Source organism: Myxocyprinus asiaticus, chromosome 31 (genome assembly GCF_019703515.2).
Source record: "Myxocyprinus asiaticus isolate MX2 ecotype Aquarium Trade chromosome 31, UBuf_Myxa_2, whole genome shotgun sequence".
Lineage (NCBI taxonomy): Eukaryota > Metazoa > Chordata > Actinopteri > Cypriniformes > Catostomidae > Myxocyprinus > Myxocyprinus asiaticus.
In genome coordinates, this window is record NC_059374.1 from 34,332,401 (window position 1) to 34,359,884 (window position 27,484).

A 27,484-nucleotide genomic window follows, 5' to 3' on the forward strand; every position below is an offset into this window, starting at 1 on the left:
TCTAAGTAAAGTGACAAAAGAAATGTCTTATTATAAACATCCATAAGATATTTTTAAGTGTTTATAAGACATTACAAGTCATGCTGGAAGTTATATACATTACACATGCACAAAATACAAAATAACACACATTCAATGTAAATTTTAAGATATATATCTATATATATAAAAAAAAAAAAACACTTGTGAAGCTACAATGTTAATATATATCAGAAACTCTCTCTCTCTGTGTTGATCACACATGTAGCCAACTAAAAAAAAAAATCAAACTGATTCTATACTGGACTCTAAACATTAATGTTTGTGCATCTTATTTAAAGATATATTTTATAAATAACTTCCATTATACAAGTTTGACTTGTGATGTATGTTATAAGCTTATGTTATTGCTGTTTATAAGAAGATATTGCTTTTGTAACTTTACTTAAAGCAGGAAAAGACCACTTATAATATGATCACATCACAAAGCCGTTTGACTGTTTACACTATACAGCACTTATATGATTAACTATATTAGCTTCTGCTGCAATAAAATTGGATGTTGCTTGTGTTATAATGCATTATACTCTAAAGTATAATGGGGTAGTCTTATAATGTATTATAACTGTAGTTATAATTATTTATGAGAAGTTATAACTTTATAAGGTGTTTTATGAGACATTATGAATTCAGTATAATGCATTTATAATGCCTTTACAATGCATTATACAATGCCTGGCTAAATTTTTTTTTGCCATATGGATTTAAATAAGCAGATACCTATGATTGGATCATTACTGCAGTGATTAATATGTTTCAGCTGGCAACAATTCTTTAAACCCTAATTAATGCAGTGTGTAGCTTCTCATTTCTTTAACAACCATGTTGGAAGACGTATCCCCGTGGTCGTGGAAAAGATGTTACTGTGTTTCAGAAGGGGCAAATTATTGGCCTGCATCAAGCAAAGATTGCTGAAATCACAGGAATTGGGTTAATAACTGTCCAACACATTATTAAAACCTGGATAGTGGTGAACCGTCAGCTTCACAGAAGAAATGTGGTCGGAAAAATATCCTAAATCATCGTGATCGCAGATACAAAGTCACATCGTAAAAATAAGACAGTAGAACTCACGGCTGTTTAATAGTGAAAGTAAGAGTATTTCCACATGCACAATGATACGAGAACTTACAGGATTGGGACTAAACAGCTGTGTGGCCACAAGAAAGCCACTTGTTAGTGAGGCTAATCGGAAAAACGACTTCAATTTGCTAGGGAGCATAAAGATTGGACTGTGGAGCAATGGAAAAAGGTCATGTGGTCTATCAAAGCTAAAGGTGGTCCAATGAAATATTAGAGTATGCAACTTTTTTTTTGGCTAGGCAGAGAAAATATGGGCTTCACAGAAAGTGTTACCAAATGATTTTACAAACTTTATAAAGTGTGCACGCTTTACTACATAAATCACAACAAATTAAATCAAATAAAAAATGACAAGTCATTGTCACATGTGCACAGCTGTTTGAGAAATACTCACGTACACACACATACACACATATAACACTCAAAACACTCAAGAGTTTTAGGGCACTGATGCTTACACACATTAACACTTCATTTTTGTATAGTGATCAGAGTTGTCTTCAATGTCACATCCTCATCACCTGGTCTGTAAACACAAAGTTTAAAGATTTCCATCATTGAGTCAAGAAAAATGACAAAATAAAGAAAACACTTTAACATTTTAATGACAATTGAACACATTCATTTCTAATTACTTTTGAAATCACTGATGGCAATGCTTTGAGAAATGCTTACTTTAGTAGCACAGGAGGGTCCAGTGTAACCTGGGCGACAATGGCAGAAATTTGGGAACACACATCTTCCCCCATTAAGGCATGTTTGTTTACAGATTGCTGTTAGAGGAGGAAAATGTAGCATTAACTTCATTATAATTAATACAATTAGAAACTTAATAATAATTCATATTTTTTAAACCAAAGATCAAAATATGCCTTACCAGTCAGAAAGATATCAATGTGACCTCATTATTCTGTATATCTACAAAATTAGAAAGGTTTAAGTGCATTTAGGACTTACGAGTTTGGCACTGCAGACCCTCCCATCCAGTTGGACAGTGGCAGGTGTTCGGACCAACACACTCTCCACCATTTTTACACTTCTGTAAACACACCGCTAAACAAACACACAACATTGAGAGTAAATAATGTTTGATATTTCAGTCAAAGCTGTGGTATACACTGCTGTACAACTATATTGTAAAACAAAAAACAACATTTAATGAAATAAAATAACACTGAAATACATTTATTACTTTACACTGTATTATAAATTAAAATTACATAAATATAGTAAGGTATAATTATAAATAGATCAATTATTCGACATTTCATTGTTTTATATGATTACAAAATAGCATTTACATAGAGCATGTCTGGTCGATTTTTGTACTTACGGATGTTGCAACCCCCTCCTCTCCATCCAGACGGACAGGAACAGATGTTTGGACCAACACACTTTCCATTGTTCATGCACATGGGGTCACACACACCTAAAAAGCAAAATCATCACAAACACACACACACACACACACACACACACACATACTGTTACATACATACAGTTTATAATACTACAATTTATGCAAGACACAGACTCAAATAATTATACTGTAGAAATTCAAATTAAAAGGTAACATTTGTCAATGAGCACTCACTTTTCTGGCATCTCTTGCCGGTGTATCCTTCAGGACAGGAGCACACATTATTTCTCATGCACTGGCCTCGGTTTTTACATGGCGGATTACACAGAGCTATAAAACACAACACACACAGATTAATTAATGCCATACTTTGATAATCACACTATTAAGAGCATTTATTTAAACAAGCATCATTATTTACAGCAACTACAATTGTGTTATGAAAAGACAACATAAGAGTTGTTATACTATAAGTAAATTTGTACCAGTCTGGCACTGTGAACCGTAGAAGCCGCTGGGACAAGCGCAGATGTTAGGTTTGATGCAAGTCCCTCCATTTAAACACACGGGCTTACAGTCAGCTGAGGCCAAAAACAAACAGTGAATATACATTTATTATGGTAACCATTTGTATGGTTTAAAGGGGTCATGAAATGCTCTTTATGAATAGTTTTATAATCTTCCCTGAGGTCCACTGATAATGTTAGTAACATGTTTTTGCATTACAACATTCATAATTTAGTAATATATGATCATTTTCCATCCTGTCTCTGGCCCTCTGTCTGAAACGATCGGTAAGAAGAGCCTCCTTAAAATTTCAACGTAAACTTCCACTGTTATGACTGGCTAACAGTGTGCAGCCCCTCAAATTTAGCCATTTATTAAACTCAATCTGAAGAGAATGAACAGCTTCACAACATTATAAAACTAAATGTCAGGGTTTACACATAACGCACATCCAACACATTGCATCTGAATATATTAAACTGTTCACTCAATCACAACTGTTATCACTCACACCCTATCTACAATGGAAGTAAGAGTGGCGTCAAAAGCAATAGAACCCATTATAATCAATGATGCTCTCTACCATAGAAGCGTCCACTGTGGCGCAGCACGCTGACAGTAAACAGATATCCTGTTCCATTTTGCACTGCACATGCTGGCGCTACTACTGCCAACAACACAGATAAATGGTTTAGAAAGTTAGTGTCGACGTGCCCAGTGTAAACAGGATGTCAGCACCATAAACTGTCAAACAGTCATGACATTTGAAATATTCATAACTTAAATGGTTTACTTACGTTTTTATCGTGTCCAAGTGTTTTTACAGTGCATCCAGAAAGTATTCACAGCACTTCACTTTTTCCACATTTTGTTATGTTACAGCCTTATTCCAAAATGGATTAAATTCATAATTTTCCCCAAAATTCTACAAACAATACCCCATAATGACAACGTGAAAGAAGTTTGTTTGAAATCTTTGCAAATTTATTAAAAATAAAAAACGAAAAAAAATCACATGTACATAAGTATTCACAGCCTTTGCCATGACACTCAAAATTGAGCTCAGGTGCATCCTGTTGCCTCTGATCATCCTTGAGATGTTTCTACAACTTGATTGGAGTCCACCTGTGATAAATTCAGTTGTTTGGACATGATTTGGAAAGGCACACACCTGTCTATATAAGGTCCCACAGTTAACGGTGCATCTCAGAGCACAAACCAAGCCATGAAGTCCAAGGAATTGTCTGAAGACCTCTGAGACAGGATTGTATTGAGGCACAGATCTGGGGAAGGGTACAGAAAAATTTCTGCAGCATTGAAGGTCCCAATGAGCACAGTGGCCTCCATCATCCGTAAATGGAAGAAGTTTGGAACCACCAGGACTCTTCCTAGAGCTGGCCGCCCGGCCAAACTGAGCGATCAGGGAAGAAGGGCCTTAGTCAGGGAGGTGACCAAGAACCCGATGGTCACTCTGACAGAGCTCCAGCGTTTCTCTGTGGAGAGAGGAGAACCTTCCAGAAGAACAATCATCTCTGCAGCACTCCACCAATCAGGCCTGTATGGTCGAGTGGCCAGACGGAAGCCACTCCTCAGTAAAAGGCACATGACAGCCCGCCTGGAGTTTGCCAAAAGGCACCTGAAGGACTCTCAGACCATGAGAAACAAAGATTCTCTTTGGCCTGAATGGCAAGCGTCATGTCTGGAGGAAACCAGGCACCGCTCATCACCTGGCCAATACCATCCCTACAGTGAAGCATGGTGGTGGCAGTATCATGCTGTGGGGATGTTTTTCAGCGGCAGGGACTGGGGGACTAGTCAGGATCGAGGGAAAGATGAATGCAGCATTGTACAGAGACATCCTTGATGAAAACCTGCTCCAGAGCGCTCTGGACCTCAGACTGGGGCGAAGGTTCATCTTCCAACTGGACAACGACCCTAAGCACACAGACAAGTTAACAAAGGAGTGGCTACGGGACAACTCTGTGAATGTCCTTGAGTGGCCCAGCCAGAGCCCAGACTTGAACCCGATTGAACATCTCTGGAGAGATCCGAAAATGGCTGTGCACCGACGCTCCCCATCCAACCTGATGGAGCTTGAGAGGTCCAGCAAAGAAGAATGGGAGAAACTGCCCAAAAATAGGTGTGCCAAGCTTGTAGCATCATACTCAAAAAGACTTGAGGCTGTAATTGGTGCCAAAGGTGTTTCAACAAAGTATTGAGCAAAGGCTGTGAATACTTACGTACATGTGATTTTTTTTTTTTCCGCTTTTTATTTTTAATAAATTTGCAAAGATTTCAAACAAACTTCTTTCACGTTGTCATTATGGGGTATTGTTTGTAGAATTTTGAGGAAAATAATTAATTTAATCCATTTTGGAATAAGGCTGTAACATAACAAAATGTGGAAAAAGTGAAGCACTGTGAATACTTTCCGGATGCACTGTAACTGCCCCATCCTTCAATAACAGATCCTTTGTAAAGCTTGAATCGTATTATGACTAGTTCACAAGCAATCCGCATTGATATGAACCGATAAAACATGCAATTCATGCTGAAATATGCTGAAAACACATCCACATCTAGTTTCCAGTATCATCCTGCGCTGAAATGCACATCGCTGGAAATGCATCCAAACGGTCAAAGATGTCCATCCAGCGTGTGTTTTCATACACTAACAATTAGAAAATTAAAATAGCGCAGATGGGCGAAAGAACGCATCCATGATGCGTTTGTGCTCAAAACAGCAAGAGGCAGCAGCTGAGTGAGAGAGAATATTTTCTCCTCTTCAGAGTTGTAACTTGACACCGCATCTTTAAAAAGCGGCCCGAGATATGTATCAAGCGGTTAAAGACATATGTCCTTGCATGTTTAAATACAAAAATAAATTAAAATAGTCCATATGGGTCCCCTTTGGTTTTCAGGAATAGTGAAGCCACAGTAGGCCAAGTTTGTCCTTCACTCTCAGTTTACAAACTGAAGCACCAGTGGGCGGGGCCAAGGGTGCAATGCTTTTAAGTAGGCGTTAATATGAGCTGTAGAGGTGGTCATGAATTGAGACCCCAAATGATGTAGGGTAGTCGTGGAAGTAGAGAACGAGGCGTTTTTGCAGCTTGGTTTCAATAAATGCTTTTATTGCATTGGGGATTAAGTTTTGAGTTCTGAAATTTACAGTGTGTTTTCATAGTAGAAAGACCTCTTATATGCCAAAATATCAAGGAAAATGTTATTCCTCATGACATGACCCCTTTAAATTGAAAGTACTCTATGGAAATTAGAGATTAAACCTTAAACACCACACCTGAGTTACATGTTGGTCCATACCAGCCCGGCTTACACTTGCATACGTCAGGCGACACACATTCTCCACCGTTTTCACAATGCCTGTTACACACCACTATGAACACAAAAAAAAAAAAAAAATGCAATAGCCATACATAACACCAATAATACTTCATATTTAGAAATTAATTTGAAAATGTCTGCTCACTCGTTTCACATCTTGGTCCCACGTAGCCATAAGGGCAAGTGCAGTAATTTCTGGACAAACAGAGGCCGCCATGTTGACAAGGGGGGTCACAGATGGCTGAGAGGAAAAATAACAAAGAAAGTGCTCTAATCTCCTCCTTAATGCTCTGAAAATGCTTTTTAGCTGGAGCTGTGTAGAAATTGGTTTTAGGTTTTTGATTTTGTAAAGATACTAAAAAGAGCACACCTTCCTCACAGGTGGGTCCGTTGTACCCTGCAGGACATTCACACACATTGGGCTTCACACACTTCCCTCTGTTCTTGCAGTCTGGTCGACACACAGCTGAGGGAATAAGATTTAACTGATATAAGTTTGAAATAAAATAGTCAACACTACTGAGTCCATTTACATGCACAACAAAACAAAGACAACTATTAAAAATAAGCTTTTAAAAACCTGACAATGCAAGAAAACTGTTTACATGACATTTTTAAATAATTTTTTTCTGGAGTCTTGACGTCAAAACTTAAAACAGAAATGCGCACATTGAATAGGCTGAATAAACCCACAATGAATATCATTTACATGCAAAGCGAAGTCAGTTTTGCTTAAACCGCTATGTTTTTTGCCAATATAAGAACAGTTTAAAGGAATAGTTCACCCAAAAATAAAACTTCTTCCATCATTTACTTTGTTTACCAACACAAACAAAGATTTTTAGAAGAAAATCTCAGCTCCGTATGTCCATACAATGCAGGTCAACAGAGTCCAAAACTTTGAAGTTCAAAAAAGCACATAAAGGCAGCATAAAAGTAATCCATACGATACGAGTTGTTTAATCCATGTCTTCAGAAGCTATATGATAGGTATGGGTAAGAAACAGATCAATATTTAATTCCTTTATTTTACTATAAATCTCCAGTTTCTCACCCACACCTATCATATCGCTTCTGAAGACATGGATTAAATAACATATGGAGTCATATGGATTACTTTTATGCTTCCTTTCTGTGCTATATTTAACTTCAAAGTTTTGAACCCTTTTGATTTGCATTGTATGGACCTAAAGAGCTGAGATATTCTTCTAAAAATCTTCGTTTGTGTTCAGCAGAAGAAAGAAGGTCATACATAACTGGGATTTCATGAGGGTGAGTAAATGATGAGAGAATTTTCATTTTGGGGTGAACTATTCCTTTAAAGAGTTTACATGACCTTACATGTTGTTAGCTTATAGTCAGCATTATTGTGTAAGATTAGTCCTACCCTGATTATGTTTAAAAAGCTTGTGGTCAGGTAAAGTGTGTGGTCTGTTAAACGGCTTTCCTTTATTGGTAAGGTTATAAACAGTTCATGCAAAAAACGATCGACACAAATAGATTTTTGCACATTACCCCGATTTCGCTCTGCATGTAAGCACCTTTACCGGTGGTCTTACTGGCTTATCCCATTTGCGCAAGTGTTGTGTGCATGACTGTTCACGTTTTGACCTCAAAAACAGAGAATAATCAGATGATTTCAAATCTAATGAAAACGTGTTTTTCTTTCACTGTCTAAATTTTTGAATAAGCTGATTCTTGGTAGTCATCGGTTGGTGTGCATGTAAACACTCTCACTGTGCAAGGTCATGTAAACACTTTACATAATGTTCTTTTATTGGGTAAAGGTCATAATGTCAAAACCAAATAAAAAGCAGACAATTTCACAATTGACTTGCGTTGTCAGGTTGTCATAATGAGCCGATTTATGACATTTATCAGTATTTTGTTGTACATGTAAACACAATTAATGTCTTTTGAGCTACATAAGTGCAAAGGGTGGTTGTGACTGACCGATGTGGCAGTTGTATCCGGTGTAACCCTCTTTGCAGGTGCAAGTGTTAGGCTGCGAGCACTCCATATTCTGACCACATAGGTAGCGGCACAAGGCTGCACACACGTATTATACATGTATAATCATTATAATTTAAATATTTTATTATTTGTCTTGTATACAACAATGATCAATGCATAATTTTATCAGCATAAGGCCGATCTGTAATAGAAAGAGCTCACCTTTGCATGTGATTCCATTTCCTTTAAAGCCATGTGGACAGCTACCACATCTGAACGAACCAGAGGAAGTGGGCTCACAAGACACTCCGGAGAAACAGGGGGAGTCAGCACAGGTTCTATTATCCTCAGTGAGTGCAGATTCAAACTCTTCTTCACTCAGCTGCGCTCTGTTTTGGCTGGTTTTTGTTTTGGTGTTTGTGGTGGTCTTCCTCTCAATGGATGAGGTCCACTTGTTGCTGGGAAGAGATCTCTCAACTCCAATTGGAAGTTCAACTGGCTTCCTGGTGGAAGAGGGTGTGGCCAAAGAGGAAGTGACATCTGTGAGTTTGTCACCTGCCCTCGCTGGTGTCTGCCCTGTAAGATACTACAAGGTTAGAAGGTCAAGCCTGAAGATGAACAAAACAAAAGAACAAAAACACAGCAGAGCTGGTGTGGTACATCAAAAGCAATAACATGACAATTTTACTCTGTCATTGGTTATTAGAGGAGAGAAAAGAAACTGACTGTTTGCCGTTCTTGGTGTGCATATTTGTCCATTGCCAGTGAGTCCAGGTGGACAGGGACCACATATGTATCCAGCAGACGTGTATATGCTTTCAAAACACTGGACTCCAGGGTAACAGGGCCGACTGGAACATAGTTTCTGGCCTTCACAGTGGTCAATGCAAAACATGTTTCTATTACATTATATCACAAGCAAGGTCTTAGCAAACTCTTTATTAACAAACTTAAAGGAAGAGGTCACCCAAAAACAAAAATTCTGTCATGTTTTACACACCCTCAAAATTTCGTTCTTCTGCAGAACATAAAAATATATATTTTAAAGAATGTTGCAATCGCTGATTTCCATACAATAGCAGATAAAATTGAATCACTTTAAAGCTTAAAAAGCACTCAATAGAGTCACACAGGTAAAAGTAGTGCATGTAATTTGTGTGTAATGTTTCAAGTTTTCTGAAGGCATACCGATCATTTTGTATGATGAACAGACTGAAATGTAAGCAATTTTTCACTAGCAAATCAAATCTTTGAACAGCTCAAATCACTATATGACAACAATCAAATCTCATTGGTAATGACATCATTACATTTGGTCACAAGATGCGCAAGAATCTATCATAAGAAGTATGATGTTATTGTGTTGCCATATTTGATTTGTGTTCAATTTACAGGAGTTGATCAATTATTTGATTTGCGAGTGAATAACGTCTTAAATTTCGATCTGTTCGTCATTCAAAAACATTATATGCCTTCAAAAATTGGAATATGACGCACAAGTTGCTTGGACTACTTTTATGACATTTTGGGTGCTTTTTTAAGCTTGAAAGGTGCACTATTTTTTATGTATGTCGTTTTGGACTTACACTGACACCTAGGGGCCTGGATGAAGCATCATTTAAACTTGGGCTGCACAATTAAAGGGATAGTTCATCCAAAAAATTGATTTAACCACTGAAGTCTTATTGATTACTTTTAAGTGGCCTTTATGTGATTTTTGGAGCTTCAAATGTTTGGTCACCATTCACTTGCATTGTAAGGACCTGAGATATTCTTCTAAAAATCTTAATTTGTGTTCTGCAGAAGAAAGAACGTCATACGCAGCTGTGATGCATGAGAGTGAGTAAATGATGAGAGAATTATCATTTTTAAAGACCGTAGGTATGTAAGAGTGTCGTTTGTTTTTTTTTTGTTTTGTTTTTTTTGCACTTATGATTATTTCATATCTACAGTTTACTATCACAGAATAACTATTTCTTTGTTTATTATAAGAGAAATTTGTACTTTATTCATACAAATAAATATTATATCATGTTGATTTTCTGTGCAACAATGGTGATTCATCAGTACACATACATCTTATACATGCCATTTCCTCAAGGCGGCGCTGTTGTTTCAGTGACTGACTTGATTTACATTTGACATTGCTATTTGATAAAGAAACAACATGGAAGTAAACTATAGTAAGTACAATACATGAACAGTATGATATGACTATTATCATATGGGTGTACTACTGAAATTATTTAAGTTGTTTATCTGTCTTCAGGTAATTATTTAGACTCAGTAAGTGTCTGAGAAAATACTTTTCAGTGTGAAAGTAATGAACCCTGTTTTAGATTTGTTGCATTATCTCTTTGATATATAAAAATATATTTTATGCTACTATTTTTTAATTGTCTTGAAAATATTTTGAAAATGTTACACTATCTGGGCATTCTGTAGATCCATTTGTGATACATGCCGGGATGATCAATATTTAAGTCCTTTTTTTACTATAAATTCTCCACCCTGCCCAGTAGATGGCGATATGCATGAAGAATGTAAAAACAAAAGAAGAAGAATGTAAAAGTGAAAGTGAAAGTGCAGATTGACAGTAAAAAAGGACTTAAATATAGATCTGTTTTTCACCCACACCTAACATCTTTCTTCTGAAGACATGAATTTAACCACTGGAGGGTGAGTAAATGATGAGAGAATTTTTGGGTGAATTATTCCTTTAAAGTAACAAGAAGAACAAGTCATGTAACAAAACCACAAAGTGCTGATCCCTGGTCAAACCCTTCTATATTCTTTGTACTGTATGTACAACTTTTCAGTCAATATGAAGATAAATAATCAAGTTAACTCCCACTTAAATTCAAGAATGACTTTTAAAAGCAAATACCTGTGGTTGAACAACTGCAAACATTTTAGAGAGGAACAAAAGCACAATAGTTTTCCCACCTGGATCAAGTTTGGGTTTGAAGGAGCTGAAGTTTATCTCACTTTGAGAAATAATTCCAGGATTGACTTCCTCGATATTATCTGTTGTCTTTCCTTAAAAATTAAAGGGTTATGGTTAAATACCGTAAATATCATGGACTCCTTTCTAATGTGATCCTTTCTAAATAAACACCTATAATATACATTGTAATGTTTAAAATCAAATTAATCTAGTTAAAACTACTGTACAAAAGCAAACACAGGCCATCATTTGTCAAACAGGAATGTTTTTAACTTGATGTTAAAATGTTAAAAAAGGATTTGTGCAATATAAGTTACTTTTCCTCCTAACTTTTCCAGCAGTTACAAAGAGCAAACTGACTATTGACCATAAAGTTTCATACGAGATATGAACTTACGGCTACATGTCTTCCCGTCTCCAGTGAGGTGGTCAGGACAGGGTCCACACACAAATGAGCCCATAGTGTTTGTGCAGGACACACCTGAGTAACATGGAGCTGACAAACATTCATCAATGTCCTCATCACAGGTCACACCTGTACAACACAAAGCAGGTCTGAGTCTGTTTGAAATCTGACTTCTCAACAAGTGAAAGACAATGTTCACACAATTTGTAATATTTAATGCAATATTCAGTTTGTATAATTTGTGCATGTTCACTGCAACTTCTAAATGAGTCTTAAAATACTTCCAGTAATGAACTGAAATTGTTTCTACAGCCAATTTCTTTCAGGTGATTAAAATGCTATAAGATTGACCTGTGAGGCCCTCTGGGCAATGACAGGTAAAGGAGTTTAGTCCATCAAAACATCTGCCAGAGAGACATGGGTTTGACCTGCAGTCATCAATATTGACTTCACATCTGTCCCCCTCCAGACCAGCAGGGCAAACACACAGGTATTCACCAGAGCCCGGGGGGAAGTTAATGTTGGTCACACAGTGAGCTCCATTCTGACAGTTACATGGGTGAACTGAGACCTGCAAAATGTAATGTGAAATCATGATATATTTTCTGTTCATATGAAGGCAAAAGGATTATTACATTACATTTATTATGATAGCTATGCTCTTAAAAATTATTTTTTAATTATGTAAAAACTGCAATCCTTTTTTGCAATTAGACATGATTTTTGTCTTATTTATTGATATTTCTGTACAATAAAAATCTATTGTTTAATATATAAATATTAAATAAATTGCGTTATATTGATCTAAGGAATATGAGACTTTTGGAAGCCAGTTAGCACCCCCTTGTGGTCAACATTCAAGACACAAGCTTTAATGTACAACAGCACAATACAATGAATAGCCTATAACAAGTCTTCTTAATTCTAGTGTATCTCCAGCGTGAGAAAAGTTTTTTGATAAAAATATCATTCTATTTTAACCAAGGGCAGTATTACAGAAACGTTTTAAGTCTTAAAGGAATAATTCACCTGAAAATGAAAATCCTCTCATCATTTACTCACACATGCCGTCCCAGATATGTATGACTTTCTTTCTTCTGCAAATGAGAAAGTCCATATGACTCCATTGGTTTAATCCATGTCTTCTGAAGAGATCCAATCAGTTTTGGGTGAGAACAGACCAAAATATAACTCCTTTTTCACTATAAATCTTGACATCAGCATTCTCCTTGGCGATCATGATTTCAAGCTCGATTACACTTCCTAGCACCATCTAGCACTCTGCGCATGCATCAAGCACTAGGAAGTGTAATTGCGCTTGAAATCATGATCGTGCCTAGAGACTGCAATGGCAAGATGTATAATAAAAAATATTTTGGTCTGTTATCACCAAAAATGTATTAGATCACTTCTGAAGATATGGATTAAATCACTGGAGTCTTTTGGATTACTTCTGTGTTGCCTTTATGTGCTTTTTGGAGCATACTATTTTTGGTCACCATTTACTTGCATTATATAGACCTACAGAGCTGAGATATTCTTCTAAAAATCTTAATTTGTTTTCAGCAGATGAAAGAAAGTCACACTCATCTGGGATGGCATGAGGGTGAGTAAATGATGAGAGAATTTTCATTTTTGGGTGAACTATCACTTTAATTCTAGTGCATCTTCAGTGTGACAAATCATTATTGATAAAACTTTCATTCTATTTTAACCAAGGGCTGATTTACAGAAACCTCTTAAGTCTTAAATTAAGATCTGACAAGTTCAAGTTAGATTCCCATAGATCGGATTCTTGAATGTTTGTATAATATAGCCCCAGAGAGCTTTTCTAGAACTCACCGTCACAGCTGCCTGTGTCTGTGCATTACAATCATCAGTTACAGCCAGTTCAAAGATCACTGAAGTTGTGGACAGGGCTTTCCAGATGAGCAGACCAGCTGGAGAGAGAACAGCATCTCTTGGCCCTGATTCTAGTGTGAAGAGAACCGCAGAGCCCTCTGGGTCAGTGGCTGAAAACTGATAGACAAAATTCTCTCCGTAGAATGTTTTCAGACCGGTCTGACCCGCATGAAACACTGGTGGCTCGTTTTCTACAATAAAAACACACAATATCAGAACAAGGACTGTGGGTTGACGGAAATCAGAGAGCATCATTAAGTGCAGTTCTGTAATTGTCTCACCCTCATTTTATTCCAAACCCGTATGACTTTCTTTGTTCTGTGGAAAACAAAAGGAGATGTTCGGCATTACGTTAGTCTCAGTCATGATTCACTTTCATTGCATCTTTTTTCTATACGATAAAAGTGAATATTGACTGAGGGTGTCATTCTGCCTAACATCTCCTACTGTGTTCCACAGAACAAAGAAAGTCATACTGTATGTGTTTGGAAAAAATTGACAGACTTTTCATTTTTGGAAGAACGATCTCTTTGCATATTTATAAAATCAAGAATAAAGTTCAATATACAGTAACTGTATTTCCATTATTTATTGTGCGACTATGTTGGTGTGACATATAACTATTGCAGATGATTGAATAACACATATTAAACTGTGAAAACCTCCAGGAAACAAGAGCAATTATTATGCACACCCACATCTTGATGGAAAAATTTGACCAAACAAGATCATAAGCCAACATGGAAGGAAGCCATTACAACTACACAACTACAAGGTCCTCCAGCTTTAGGAGATATGATCCCTTAAATAAATTGTTGCACTGACACTAAAATAATTACACTGTTAGTAATTGCAATATAGAGTTATAAAGACTTATGATGATATATTCTGACTGCTACGAATAACAGTCCTTAGGTGTAGGATTGATTTGAACATACTCTCAGCAATGGACCAGCTGTACTTTGAAAGATCCGATCTGCAGGTTAGACACGGGCTGCTCGGACTGTGATCCCCCTCTCCATAACACAATCCATCAATATTACAAGTTCTGTTCTGAGGAGACAGTATTAGATACATTTAGATGATTTAAGAGAGCATTTTGAGAAATAATATTTAGGGACAATCATTTTCATTAAACTGCAACAAAACAAACAAAACAAATTCAAAAAAAATATCATTAGGATTTTTGTGGGTGTTGAATAAAACCTGGCACTCGCTTGTCACAAACATTTCTGGCTGCATTTAGCCTCTTCAACTCTGGTGCAGTTTTGGGCTGCCACCTGCAATTTTTCACACTCAAATTTAAAAGCTCACCATTTACACATACTGTGTACTAATTGCCAAAAATTAAACTGAAAATACTCAAATTGTTCATAAATAATATTGTATGTTTACAATCTTATGATGAATAGATTTATTTTTATCTTTTTTTTTTTTTTTTTGTCCTAATTTTGTAAGCATGCAATTTTGGTTCTGTTCACTCCAACTCCCTCCAAAAAGTCTTATTTTATTCCACTAGATGACAGCAAGTACTAGAAAAAATTATTTTCCTTCCATCACAAAATGCCGATTTGAAATGTAGGTGGTGCTCTAATGCATTTTAGCCCTCACAGATGTATTCGTCCATAGACATTCAGCCTAATTTTCAGTTCATGCACCACCCCCATTGTTTCATCAAATATCTCAGCCTCTGAGTGGACTAGAAGCTCAATCAAGGTGTCATTAGAAAGCTTAGAAAGCATTAGAGATCAAAGCTTTGCGATGATGTATAATATTTTATCATCAATAGTCGATAACATATATTGAATAAAATGAAATTTACGATGATTTGTTTAGCATGCTTTTCCCGCTCGACCACATATCTAAGATATAACTTTGGATTTTTCACACAAGCAAGATTACAGAAAAGTAAAAAATTGCTTATTTTTAGAAAACTGCCAAAGGTAAAAGCAGATGTAAAGTTTTTAGATATTTGGGACTAACAGCAGCAGTTTCCGCCACATAAAAGTTTGTATTTGATGTCTTACAGATATCATATTTCACTTTGTGATTCTTTTGAAGATTTTTCAAACTGTGGTATTAGGGCAACAAAATAAAAAACTGTACAGTCTCATTTCTAAGAATGAGAGCTTTCATTTGATATATGATTTATCTAAGTGCTATTTAAAAGACTTTTATATTCATATGAATATTTTTACCACATGCCCTCTAGGTGGTGCTGATTTGCATGTAAACACTTAAAAATAAAACATGCACTCAACCTGTATCATATGATGATAAACAGTATAGAGAAATAAACAGTTTAAACAAATTACAAACATATCACAGTGGAAAATTCAAATTTAATTCAACATTGAAACAGCTCATACAGTCTTTATACCTTTGTGCATGAGTCGAAGTTTTGCCTACATTGTGGGCAAAACAACATAATACAAATACTAAATAATGTTTTAATAAAAATCAAAAAATGCACACACACACACACACACACACACACACACACACACAAAGCTTTCTTTAAGGGTTAGGATTAAGGGTAAGGCCTTTAAATGTAATTATGTTGTTCTAGACCTCCAGATCTCTGACCTGGAAAGTTTGTGATCACTGAAACCTTCCTTTAGTGGTGATGACAATATTATGGGATGCTTTGCATTAACTACAAAAAGAGACTGCAGCATTAGAGCAAAAATAATGGATGTGAATTTTAAATTGCTGTGTTCATTATGGATTGCACAGACCTTGAGGGTGCAGATAACCGCAGTGCTGACAGTACAAATCTGACATGTGCCATCAAAAAGAGTCAGTATCTTTGCATTGCTGAAGCTGTGCCCATCATTAGACACCTAGCAAACAAATAAACAAAGTGTCATTTTCAACCAGTTCATAAGCTTAAAAAAAGGTTCAGTTTTATGTAAAAGTATAACTCAATCACACATTAAAGAGTGACCCACGCACTTTGATTTGCCAGCGAGAGACTGGTGGGTGTGGAGCTGTGGAGGATTGCGAGTCATCTACAGGAAGTTGGCACTCTAATGAAGAAGAGCTTTGAAAGGAAGCAGGCACTAACCGAGCATCATCCAAAGACCATTCGCCATCTACTATCTATGCGGACAGAACAATAATTACGTCCAAATACAAATTTACACACCTAATGTGAGAACAGACTGTTTATCACCTTTTCCTTCACAACTTCACATTTGAGCTTGTATGATTTTTTGAAGCCTTGACCAAGAACCCTAACAGAGGAGCAAACGCCATAACGGACATCACACAGCCCTCCGTTCTCCAATTCTGTGATCTCTGGAGTCTCATCTGTGGAAGGAATACAGATTAACTGTCATACAAGATGATTAAAATGTAAACTGGTCATGATTTTTCCAAATGTTTGATAGCATTTTACATGCTGTGATATCCCAGCTGAAAAGACCAACCAGCATAAAGCAGCCAAGACCAGGATCTGGTTTGGTGCCGGTCTAGCAGGTTCACCAGCATGGTCTATTTGGTTCTATGCTGCTTGATCGGGGAAATCAAGGAAAACACTACCAGTTACCAGAATACAGTTCTATGTAAAAGTCTTAGGCACATACGATGCTTCACAAAAAACATTTATCTCAAGATGGTTATTTATATCTTCAGATTTAGTGTGTCAATAGGAAATATAAATTTTAGACTCCCAAACTTTCCTTTTGCAAACAGAACAGAATAGAAAAACAGGGAGCCCTGAAACAGATGGCATGACCCCCACAGAGCCCCCCAGTGAACATCGAATCAGTCTGGGATTACATGAAGAGTAAGAAGCAATTGAGACAGCCTAAACAGAATTCTCCAAAAAGCTTGGAACATCCTATCTGCCAATAACCAAGAATAACTGTGTCCAGGTGTACCAAGGAGAATTGGTGCTGTTTTGAAGGCAAAGGTGGTCACACCAAATATTGATGTAGCTTTGTTTTTAACGTTTACTGGACTTTGTATGACATTAATTGATAAATTAAAACTATTTATGGAATTATGTTTGAAGAAATCCTTACTATGCAAGTGCCTAAATATTTTGCACAATACTGTATATGATTGTGACCAGCTATGCTGGTATTTTCAAAAGGGATAGAAAAGCATTTGTAAAAAAAAAAAACATTGTAGAGCTATGAATAATTTTTGATTTTCTCTTCATCTTCTCCTCTTGGGAATAGGTTTTAAGGGCCATTCAGCCTGAATGCGTTCTTGCACTAAAACAAGCCAGATGCAACAATTATAATAATAAAAGTTGAAGTTCTTTTAACCTGATACTGCATCTAAAAATGTGGTGCTCCTGTGCGAGACACTGAAAGCGCGGCGAGATGCGGCATAACTGTCAGTCTGGTACATGTTTACATTTAAAGGAATAGTTCACAAAGATTTTTAGAAGAATATCTCAGCTCTGTTGGTCCTTAAAATGCAAATGAATGGTGATCAGAAGCTCCAAAAATCACATAAAGGCCACATCAAAATGTGAAAGTGGAGATTTATAGTACAAGTGAAAGTGAAAGTGGAGATTTATGGTAAAAAGGACTTAAATTTTGATCTGTTTCTCACCCACACCTATCATATCGCTTCTGAAGATATGGATTAAACCACTGGAGTCGTATGGATTACTTTTAAGTGGCCTTTTTGGAGATTCAAAGTTTTGGTTACCATTCACTTGCATTGTATGAACCAACAGAGCTGAGATATTCTTCTAAAAATCTTTGTTTGTGTTCTGCAGAAGAAAGAAAGTCATACAAATGGGATGGCATGACGGTGAGTAAATGATGATAGAATTTTATTTTTTGGGTGAATTATCCCTTTATTAGATGCACTCACCAGACACCTGACTGCAATCGTATGAGCCAAATCCTGGGAAACACGAGCAGCCCCACTCAGTGCACTGTCCATTTCCACTACACAAGCTTGGACACCTGAGGAAAGCCAGAACTTCCTGGTGCTCCTTTCTCCTGCAAACATCCTCTATCACCCTCCTCTCACACTCATTCTCCAGGAAGGGTACAGTGGCTCCCAACCAGGCCTGATTGTCCTTCAGCTGTTGATCCATCACACACATGTCCAGTGCCTGCTCTAGCACCTCATCCAAGAGAAGTCTACAACCCAGCCTCACAGTGGAGTTCCGTAGGGTTCCTTCACAGAGCCGCCGGGCCTCAGATTCTGTCAGGCCAGACTCAGTAGGCCAAGATGGTACCAGTGGTTCATGTGAATTAGATGAAGAATGATCCTCTGGGAAATCATAAGTAGATTTCTGCAGGTCTGATTGGTTCACGTTGTGGTCTACAGACACTCTGGAATTGTAATAGTGCCCCTGACGCCTGCTCCGGCTTGTAACACGTCTCTGAGTTTGCGATCTTTGGGGGTTTATAACACGCCTTTGAGTTTGAGATCTTTGGGGACTCACAACACGTCTCTGAGTTTGGGACCTTTGAGGGCTTGTTCTGCTTCTCTGAGCTGGACGGTGGTGGGTGGGCCTGCCAGGAGGGATGGATGTTTCACTATGAAGTTGCACAGACCTAATGTACTCAGCTGTCACGTCCACGGTCGGGATGATGGATGGTGATCGGACTTGGGCAAAGGCAGTGCAGCGTGAGGGAAAGGTGAATTGGGTAAGTGCTCTAGTGGGCGACCGGTGTTTCTCTTGTTGGCAATGGCAATACTGGCTGAGACTGGAGTTGCTTTCATAGATAGGGATCTTGTCAAACAAGCTGGTACTGGGTGCCAACCTGGTGTAAAGGAAACATAAAAACCATAAGATAATTATTAGTGGTGCTTGCTTTCTAAGGAAAGCACAGGCAGGCACAAACATGGACAAACAACACTCATGTTTTATAATTAAAAATAATTTTCATCTATATAGATTATTTCTCAGTCTTGCTTTACAAAAAAAAAAAAAAACAGGAAACAAAAGGGCAAACACATATAAAGTAGACAAACATGTAAACAAAAAGAACAAAGAGAATAAACCATGCAAACAAAAGAGCAAAAGAAAAAGCATGCAAACAGATACGTAAACAAAAAGGATAAGGAAATTAAGCATGCAAACAAAAGGAAAAAATGGAATAAGGCATGAAAACAAAAGGGTAAAATAAAGCATGTAAAAACATGTAAATAAAAATGAAAAGGAAATAAATCATGTCAACAAATATGTAAACAAAAGGGAAAAGGAAATAAAGCATGTAAACCAAAGGGCAATGAAAATAAAGCACATAAATAAATATGTAAATAAAAAGACAAAGGTAATAAAGCAGGTAAACAAATTTGTTCACAAAAGGGAAAATAAAATTAAGCATGCAAACATGTAAACAAAAGGGCAAAGGAAATAAAGCATGCAAACAAACATGTAAACAAAAGTGCAAAGGAAATAAAGCATGTAAACTAACATGTAAACAAATAGACAGGAAATAAAGCATATAAAAAAGCATGTAAACAATATAGCAAAGAAAATAGAGCATGTTAACAAAAGGGCAAATGAAATAAAGTATATAAACAAACATGTAAACAAATAGGCAACGGAAATAAAGCATGTAAACAAAAGAGCAAATTAAATAAAGTATATAAACAAACATGTAAACAAAAAAGGCAAAGAAAATAAGGCATGTAAACAAACGTACACAAAGGGGGAATAAAATGAAGCATGCAATAAAACATGTAAACAAAAGGGCAAAGGTAATAAGGCATGTTAACAAATGTGGATAGTGGGGAAAGGAAAAAAAAAGAAACATATTTTTAAAAAAATACATAGGAAATAAAGCATGTAAGCAAACATGTAAACAAAAGAGCAAAATAAATAAAACAGACAAAAAAATGAACGCATACACTGAACAAAGAAAGACACAGCAGGTAACTAGTGCAATACCAAAAATCTAGTTAGACATACTGCAATATGCAATCAAATTCTCTTTTAACAAAGTGGGTTAGGGTTTAATCTCAGACTTAACCATTATTTTTATAATTAAATAATTGTCTTTCCTACAGTTCTTCTACAACATTCTCCATCCTTCTCAGCATTAAACAAAATCTTGAGTCTCACCTCCATGCATTGATAAAAGAGGTGCTGTCCCCCACGGTCTCTCCGCCTTCTTTGTGGTAATCATTGATTGGCTGTCCATCAAAGGTTCCACACAGGCCTTCAGTGTGGCCTCTTTCAGAGCCCGGGGCCCTTACAGTCAGACTCATTCCCCAGTCAGCCACGTCCGCGCGCACAAATGCCCCAGAGGAGAATGTAAACTGACCAATTAAAAAGCACAAACTTCTATAATTAATTGAAGGTAGAACCGCTCACTGTTAACTTTGAAGTTTTTTGATATGTTCTAGAGCAGGCAACAGGGCCTTGAATGAAACTAAATATGATACTAAGGGCATATTTCCTCAAATTTTACTTGAAATAATTTAAAATGCTCAAAATACACAAACAGAATCACTCACAGTGACTTTGCGGCCCTGGTAGGACTCTGTGACGCGGATGCCACTCTTTACCAGGTCTCTGTTCTTCACTGAAAGGCGCGGCTTTGTCTCTCCTGGCAGCCCGTTACACATGTCAAAGGTGATGACATTACCCCCATCCCTGGCTGCAAAGCCACACATGCATGAGGTAGGATGGGAAATCATGTCAGCACATTCCCACTGCCGCATGTGCACCTCGAACGGACGAGCCGTGCTTCTGTACAGCACGAAGGTGCCAATCTGGTAATTATCATACCTCCTGAGAACATACACATAATTTAGGTTTTATTCACACTGCATTTGCATTTGAAAACAAGTAATGTCACAGCACTAAAAGAGAATATTTACCATGATGTCTATTATTAGTAGGAATTTGTATGTTAGATCCAATACCGACTAAGCTCCTAAAAGAGGTGTTTCCTGTAACTTCCTCACTACAGCTTGATTGTAAAGCTTTTACCTGCCATCAAATGTGATGATGTGAGGGTCAGTGAAAGAGTAACAGTGGGCAGATGGAACATCCTTTACAGCAATCTGGGAGAAATAATAATACATACATATATAATATATATATAGTCATATAGAGTAGTGTCCAAAAGTCTTAGACCACATGAATCACACTTGAACCTGAATATTAACATAAAAACCTAAGAAAAATTATCATGCAATGAAAAATATTTAAAATGCTGCACTCTATACATATATGAATATGCATAAACAGTGTCAGGACAATTACCCCATAGCAGGTTAAAAAACACTAAGCCGTACCTGCACACTTCGAGGTGTGTATCCATTCCACAGGAAGTTGGAGCTGATTATGGGTTTGACATGTATTTCTGTGCTTCTATCTCCATCCTTCCATATATCAGTGACTGCACTGTAATGTACAGAAGCATGGCCACATACTCCATTACGACATGAGGTTTGAGACAGCTCTACTTCACAGGAGGACAAGACTAAATCAACGCCAAGGTCCTCCTCACCTGTCATTGGAGACAAATGGGACATCTTATCATTCAAGGATGGCATGGTGTTTCTGCGTTTTTAAGCTTATAAGCAATGTTCTGATGAATAACAAACTACAATATTTTAAGGGCAGAGATGGACATTTCTATTGTAGATGACCGTTTAGTGGCTTCTTTTTTCAAATTAAAGAAATATTTCACCCAAAAATGAAAATGTTGTCATTGATTCTGTCACTCACCCTCATGTTGTTTCCAAACCTGTATGACTTTTCCATACAATGAAAGCATATGTGATCAAGGGCTGTCAAGCTCCAAAAAGGAAAATATATGAATTTTCTAGTGCTGAAGGCAAGATTTTCAGTGAATAACGACATCCATTTCAGATTTTCAGTGAATAACGACATCCATTTCAGCACAACTATCAAACGGACTACTTTTAATGTACTTTTATGATGCTTTTAAGAGCTTGTACTTTTAATATGCTTTAATTGATTGCAAAAAATAGCAGATTGAAAATTCTGCAAAACATCTGCTTTTGTGTTTTATGGTAAAAGAAATTCATAAGGGTTTGGAACATGAGGCTGAATTTTTATTTTTGAGTAAATTACTCCTTTAATGATTCGTAAAAGTTTGAGTAAACTTAGGATAAGGAGGACTTCACCTTCACTACTGGTGGTAAAATGCAAAGGGAGAGTGCATCTCTCAGCGCATGGTATAGGCACAGTGCTCTTTACTTCCAGTATATACTCTCGCCCATCTTCTGAGATAGAGGCAGCCTGTGGTTTTAACTGGACAAAAACGCATAGAAATACATTTTGTCAAAAGGAAAACGTTTCTTTATACTGATACATGTATTTCACTGAATGAGAAATGGGACACAGTTCTTTAATATAAGTACAGTTGCAGAAACATACTTGAATGCCCGCATAAAACTCTTGACTCTCCACAGAAAGGCTTTGAACATCTGGCGATTCCAGGAAAAAAATAGTACAACTGCAATAGATCTGAGACACATATTTATAGATTATGGAATGGAATTATCAATATTATTTTGAATAATTGTGAATAATACTGTAAATATGTAGTGGTTACCCTGTCTCCTAATCGCAGGTTGATGCCATCCAGCTCGATGAAAGCGAATGTCTCTATTGTGGTGTCTCTCCTGAGCTCCTCTCTGTTGCCCTCAGGCGAGAGTCGCCACCAGGTCACTACATATCCCAGAGAGCGGTTCCCATTACTGTCATCAAATATACACTTAAGGTACACACTGCTGCCAGACAGCTCAGAAACAATCATTGGTACTGAAGAAGAAGGGGGCTGTAGATCTAAAAGATCAATGACAAGAAAAAGAAAATGCTTCACATAAGTATAACAGTAACACTTTACAATAAGGTTCCATTGGTTACATTAGTTTATGCATTAGGTGATGAACTAACCATGAACTAGATCATGAACTAACAATGAACAATATATTTTTTACAGCATTTATTAATCTTTGTTCATGTTAGTTTAATAAAAATACGATTGTTAATTGTTAGTTCGTTTTAGTTATTTCATGTTAAGTAATGTTGTCAACTAAGTCCTTTTTTACTATAAATTCTCCTCCCTGCCCAGTAGGTGGTGATATTGTAACCAGTCCTTCTCGACCTGCTCTGAGTGGGCATGGAAGGCGGGCGTGCAAAGGAGGAGGCTAAAGGCTTCAAAGTTCTGGCAGTTCATTTGCATTGTATGGACCTACAGAGCTGAGATAAATCTTTGTTTGTATTCTGCAGAAGAAAGAAAGTCATACACATCTGGGATGGCATGAGGGTGAGTATATGATGAGAGAATTTTCTTTTTGGGTGAACTATCCCTTTAATGACAGCATGCACTCGAGGTGGCATGAACTCCACAAGTTCAAAATCTGATGATCCATGTTTTCCCAGCATGATTTGAGAATGTTCCAAAGAGCATCTTGTGTGCTTCATGGAAGCAAGGAAATGTAAACTTTTGTATAAAGGAGATAACATGGTCGATGTCACAAATTTGTATATGTACTGAAAAACATTGATTTTAAATCCTGAACAGTAAAAAAAAAAAAAAAAAGGATTCAAATGGTAGAATTAACCATGTTGTTTGATTCCCTATACAAAAAAAAAAAGTCTGTAAGAGCCTCTATCTGGGTCTCATGCCACAGAAGAAACACAAAAACATTAACGTCTGCTATTATCATTAGCAGGAGAACATTCAGGGGTCTGGAACATTCCATATGATTGCCAACTCTGAATTGTTTTGGTGCCTGCATGACAAAGAGTTCTGAGAAGGTGAAGAAAACCTTCCAGATGAAACAACTGCATTATTGTAACTACTGGGAAATAATTTGGTCAAAACAGTAATACTGCAATATTTTTTGTCATTTGTTATTTTTATTGTTAGTTTCAAAGATGCACAATCTTAGTGCAATGACAAAACAAGCTGTTTTGTAATACTGGTGGAGGTATGATTCAATCTGGAGTGCATACCACTGCAGGTTCCATCACTATTTCTTTGTCTTGAATCACAGTCGGTTTGATTGGAGTCATAAATCTCTGTAAAAATCAACAAAGCACATGATGAGTCTGGTATTTTCTCTTTTTTAACTCTCTATTTTCCAATTGAACACTAACTATGCTTTAAAATGATGCTTTTCTAGTTGATATTTTACAAAGAAATGACCAAGATTGATACAACAACAAAAAAGACTTTTAAATTGGATCTTTCAATTTCAAACACTCAATAATTCAATGAGCTCAATGACTTGCCCTCTGCACAATAGCCCATGCATCCTTGCGTTGGTTGGAGCAAGTAGACATAAAAGTCCCCACAATTGCGCACGGTGACGGGCAGTCGGAAAAGACAACAATCTTTGTTGCCACTTCCAAGGAACTGCCAGGTTGCGCAGGCTGTCAACTGCTTTACCTCTAGGGGGTGTGGGAGAGTCTCTCCGTCAGCCAGGGCGAGCCATACTGGGGCTTGTGTTCCACAATGATTTACCTGTGGAGGATTCCATTGTACAAAAATACCCATTAGAAAAGATAATAGAATCTTCATACATTTAACTCATCTGGCCCTATTTTAAGAGTGCTAGTGCTAAGCGCAGCGCTATGCGATTAATCACAAACGCAAAGTCAGTGGGCATGGCTATAAAGTTTTGGTATTTTCATGCAAGCATGCGCTAAGTCACGGCGCAAGTGGGTTTGGTAAAATTGCACGCGCAAAATGCTAATGGACTGGTCAAGTGCAATTGAATTCTGAGGTTCTTCTCCAGTTATTGCAGCACCTGTGTCCTTTTAAATAGTCCATTACTTGTCAAGCACCAGCGATATAAACAAAGACAGCACATTCATTAGAAATTGGTAGTGTAAATGGACTGTATGCAATGAATTAGAAGAACAGAAATATGGACTTACTTTCTTTTGTGCATTACCTGCGTCTTGTTGAATATCTGGCATATTTCTAGTGACACGCTCCTTTTATATGCATAGAAAATATGGTTCTCGTCAGGATTTGGATTCACGCTCCGTTAAATTATAGAGAATGTAAGTAGCCTATTATTAATCATTTTCATCTATTGACACACAAATCATGGCTAGTATTAACAGTTATTGTATCGGAATGCACTTCACAAATTGCGATTTGTGGCAATTCATTAACATACAATGCACCCACAGTTTGCGTGCATACACCCTCAGATAGCATAAACACTCCCACCCCCGCCGGCATGAAAATTGCACTTAGAATTAGCGCTCTCACGAACATTGGGCCCATCATGTCCTAACCACATAAAAAAAAAGATGGAATTCTTGGTCACTTGCCCAATGCAATACAAAATTATTGCCAAGCAGCACTAAGCAAATGAAAAGTCCTATACTGTAACTTAACTGCTGTTGGGTAAACACTGTGTACTTGCCCTTGTGACCTAAAAAGAGGTGCACATTGAGGACATTGTTGATGAAATCTTGCATACTTCAAAGGACGAAATGATTGGACCTCTGGCAATGAACTGCTCCAAACCCACTTTCGGGGAGTAACATGATTTTTAAGTCGTGATATAAAGGGGATGTTGTTCAGTGGTCTGGACCAATTACACAGATCTACTGTACCTCCACACATTTGGTGGGCATACGGGCCGGTTTATCAAAGATCTGGAACTGATACCATCCAGGAGCGAGTGAATGATCACAAATGAGTTCCTGCATAGCAGACTGGAGCAGATGCTGTGAGCTGAACTTGGTGCTTCGGTATGGACTCTGAAGAACAGTATAACCCCCCAAACTGCATTCAAGAGGTTCTACTATAGATACATACACAAACACACACACATATTGTTTCACAAAAACACTGAAGTGAAAACTTGCAACATCATAGGTGAGACAGACAAGATGAGATTAGATATTACTGTAGGGAGCAAAATCAGGTCTTTAATGTGGATTTATTTAGGTAAAACATTAATACAGTGACCCCAAAAAGTATTTTGACACTTTTGGATACAAGTTTAAATATGTTTGATTGTCATTAAAGGGATAGTTCACCCAAAAAATGTTTTCTGATGCAGTGACATTCATATACTTTAAGTGGGTATTACTGTAAGTATCCAGATACTTTAGGGCTTTTTTGAAGCTTAACATCCCCTGGTCCCCATCCACGTTCATGGTATGAAAAAAAGAAGAGAACAAAATAATAATGCACAAGCCTAGTTGTTTTGGCACAACATGAGGGTGAGTACACTTTTACAGAATTTTCATTTTTGGGGTGAACTATCCCTTTAAGAGCTCTAAATGGCTTTGCACATGTACCCAATAACAATTCATGTCAGTATGTGTCTTCATACGAGTGCAATGTTCATACAAGGTAAATAAATAAAATAAGTCAACGAATAGATAACTTATTGCTCTGAGAAAAAGCTACCAAAATTAAACTGTTGCCCAAAGCGGTTACAAATGTAAACATCACAGCTTTAGTGCAAGGCAGAAGGCTTATCGATCGACTTACCTTTTTGACAACTCACAATAATGTTTAGAATAAATATAACAGCGAGGTGAAACTCCACAAAGATGCTTAGACGCATTATTTCTCCAGTCGTAGAGTCTTCAGAAAACTTATAAGCGCGTGTGTCCAAACAATCCCGTTTATATCCCGAAAGACGCCGATAGCATGATTATAAGCCTACTTTATGTTACATGAATTGAAATAAAAGCCTGCCAGAAACAGTAATTGTGTATTTTGATTGCGGTCTTTGAGGCGAACGGCGAGTGTTCCGGCTGCTGTCCAGACCACACACACCTCCTCCCTCTTGAGCATCCCATTCTCCAGTGCTCGTATAATATTACGTAGAACTTTTTCAGTTGCTTTTCTTCATAGCTTTTTTTTTTTATTTTTATTTTTTTTTTTTTTTGAGCTTATTCATGTCCATAATATAAAGTGGGAATAACCATGTTGAATGTCTTTAATGCCCTTTAAAAACCTTTGCTTCTTGATAACCAATAATACAGTAGCCTATC

At 37.2% G+C, this 27,484-nt stretch overlaps 1 protein-coding gene across 1 annotated transcript; it reads right to left on the reverse strand.

The window, feature by feature from the left end:
* Window positions 1-27,249, reverse strand: vwde (von Willebrand factor D and EGF domains). Its single transcript, XM_051665389.1, has 32 exons — window positions 26,976-27,249; window positions 26,087-26,277; window positions 24,746-24,977; window positions 24,467-24,532; window positions 23,058-23,290; window positions 22,880-22,969; window positions 22,627-22,753; window positions 21,769-21,983; window positions 21,461-21,534; window positions 20,983-21,259; window positions 20,588-20,784; window positions 18,376-19,280; window positions 16,715-16,851; window positions 16,495-16,641; window positions 16,278-16,382; window positions 14,478-14,592; window positions 13,480-13,730; window positions 11,989-12,208; window positions 11,629-11,766; window positions 11,231-11,323; window positions 9,011-9,154; window positions 8,507-8,860; window positions 8,285-8,380; window positions 6,702-6,797; window positions 6,477-6,572; window positions 6,288-6,383; window positions 2,968-3,063; window positions 2,717-2,812; window positions 2,456-2,551; window positions 2,080-2,175; window positions 1,798-1,895; window positions 1-1,648 (listed from the first exon to the last, which is right to left on the reverse strand). The coding sequence occupies exons 1-32, from the start codon at window positions 27,049-27,051 to the stop codon at window positions 1,640-1,642; spliced, it is 5,262 nt and encodes a 1,753-aa protein (XP_051521349.1). The 5' UTR covers window positions 27,052-27,249; the 3' UTR covers window positions 1-1,639.
* Window positions 27,250-27,484: the final 235 nt, after the last annotated feature.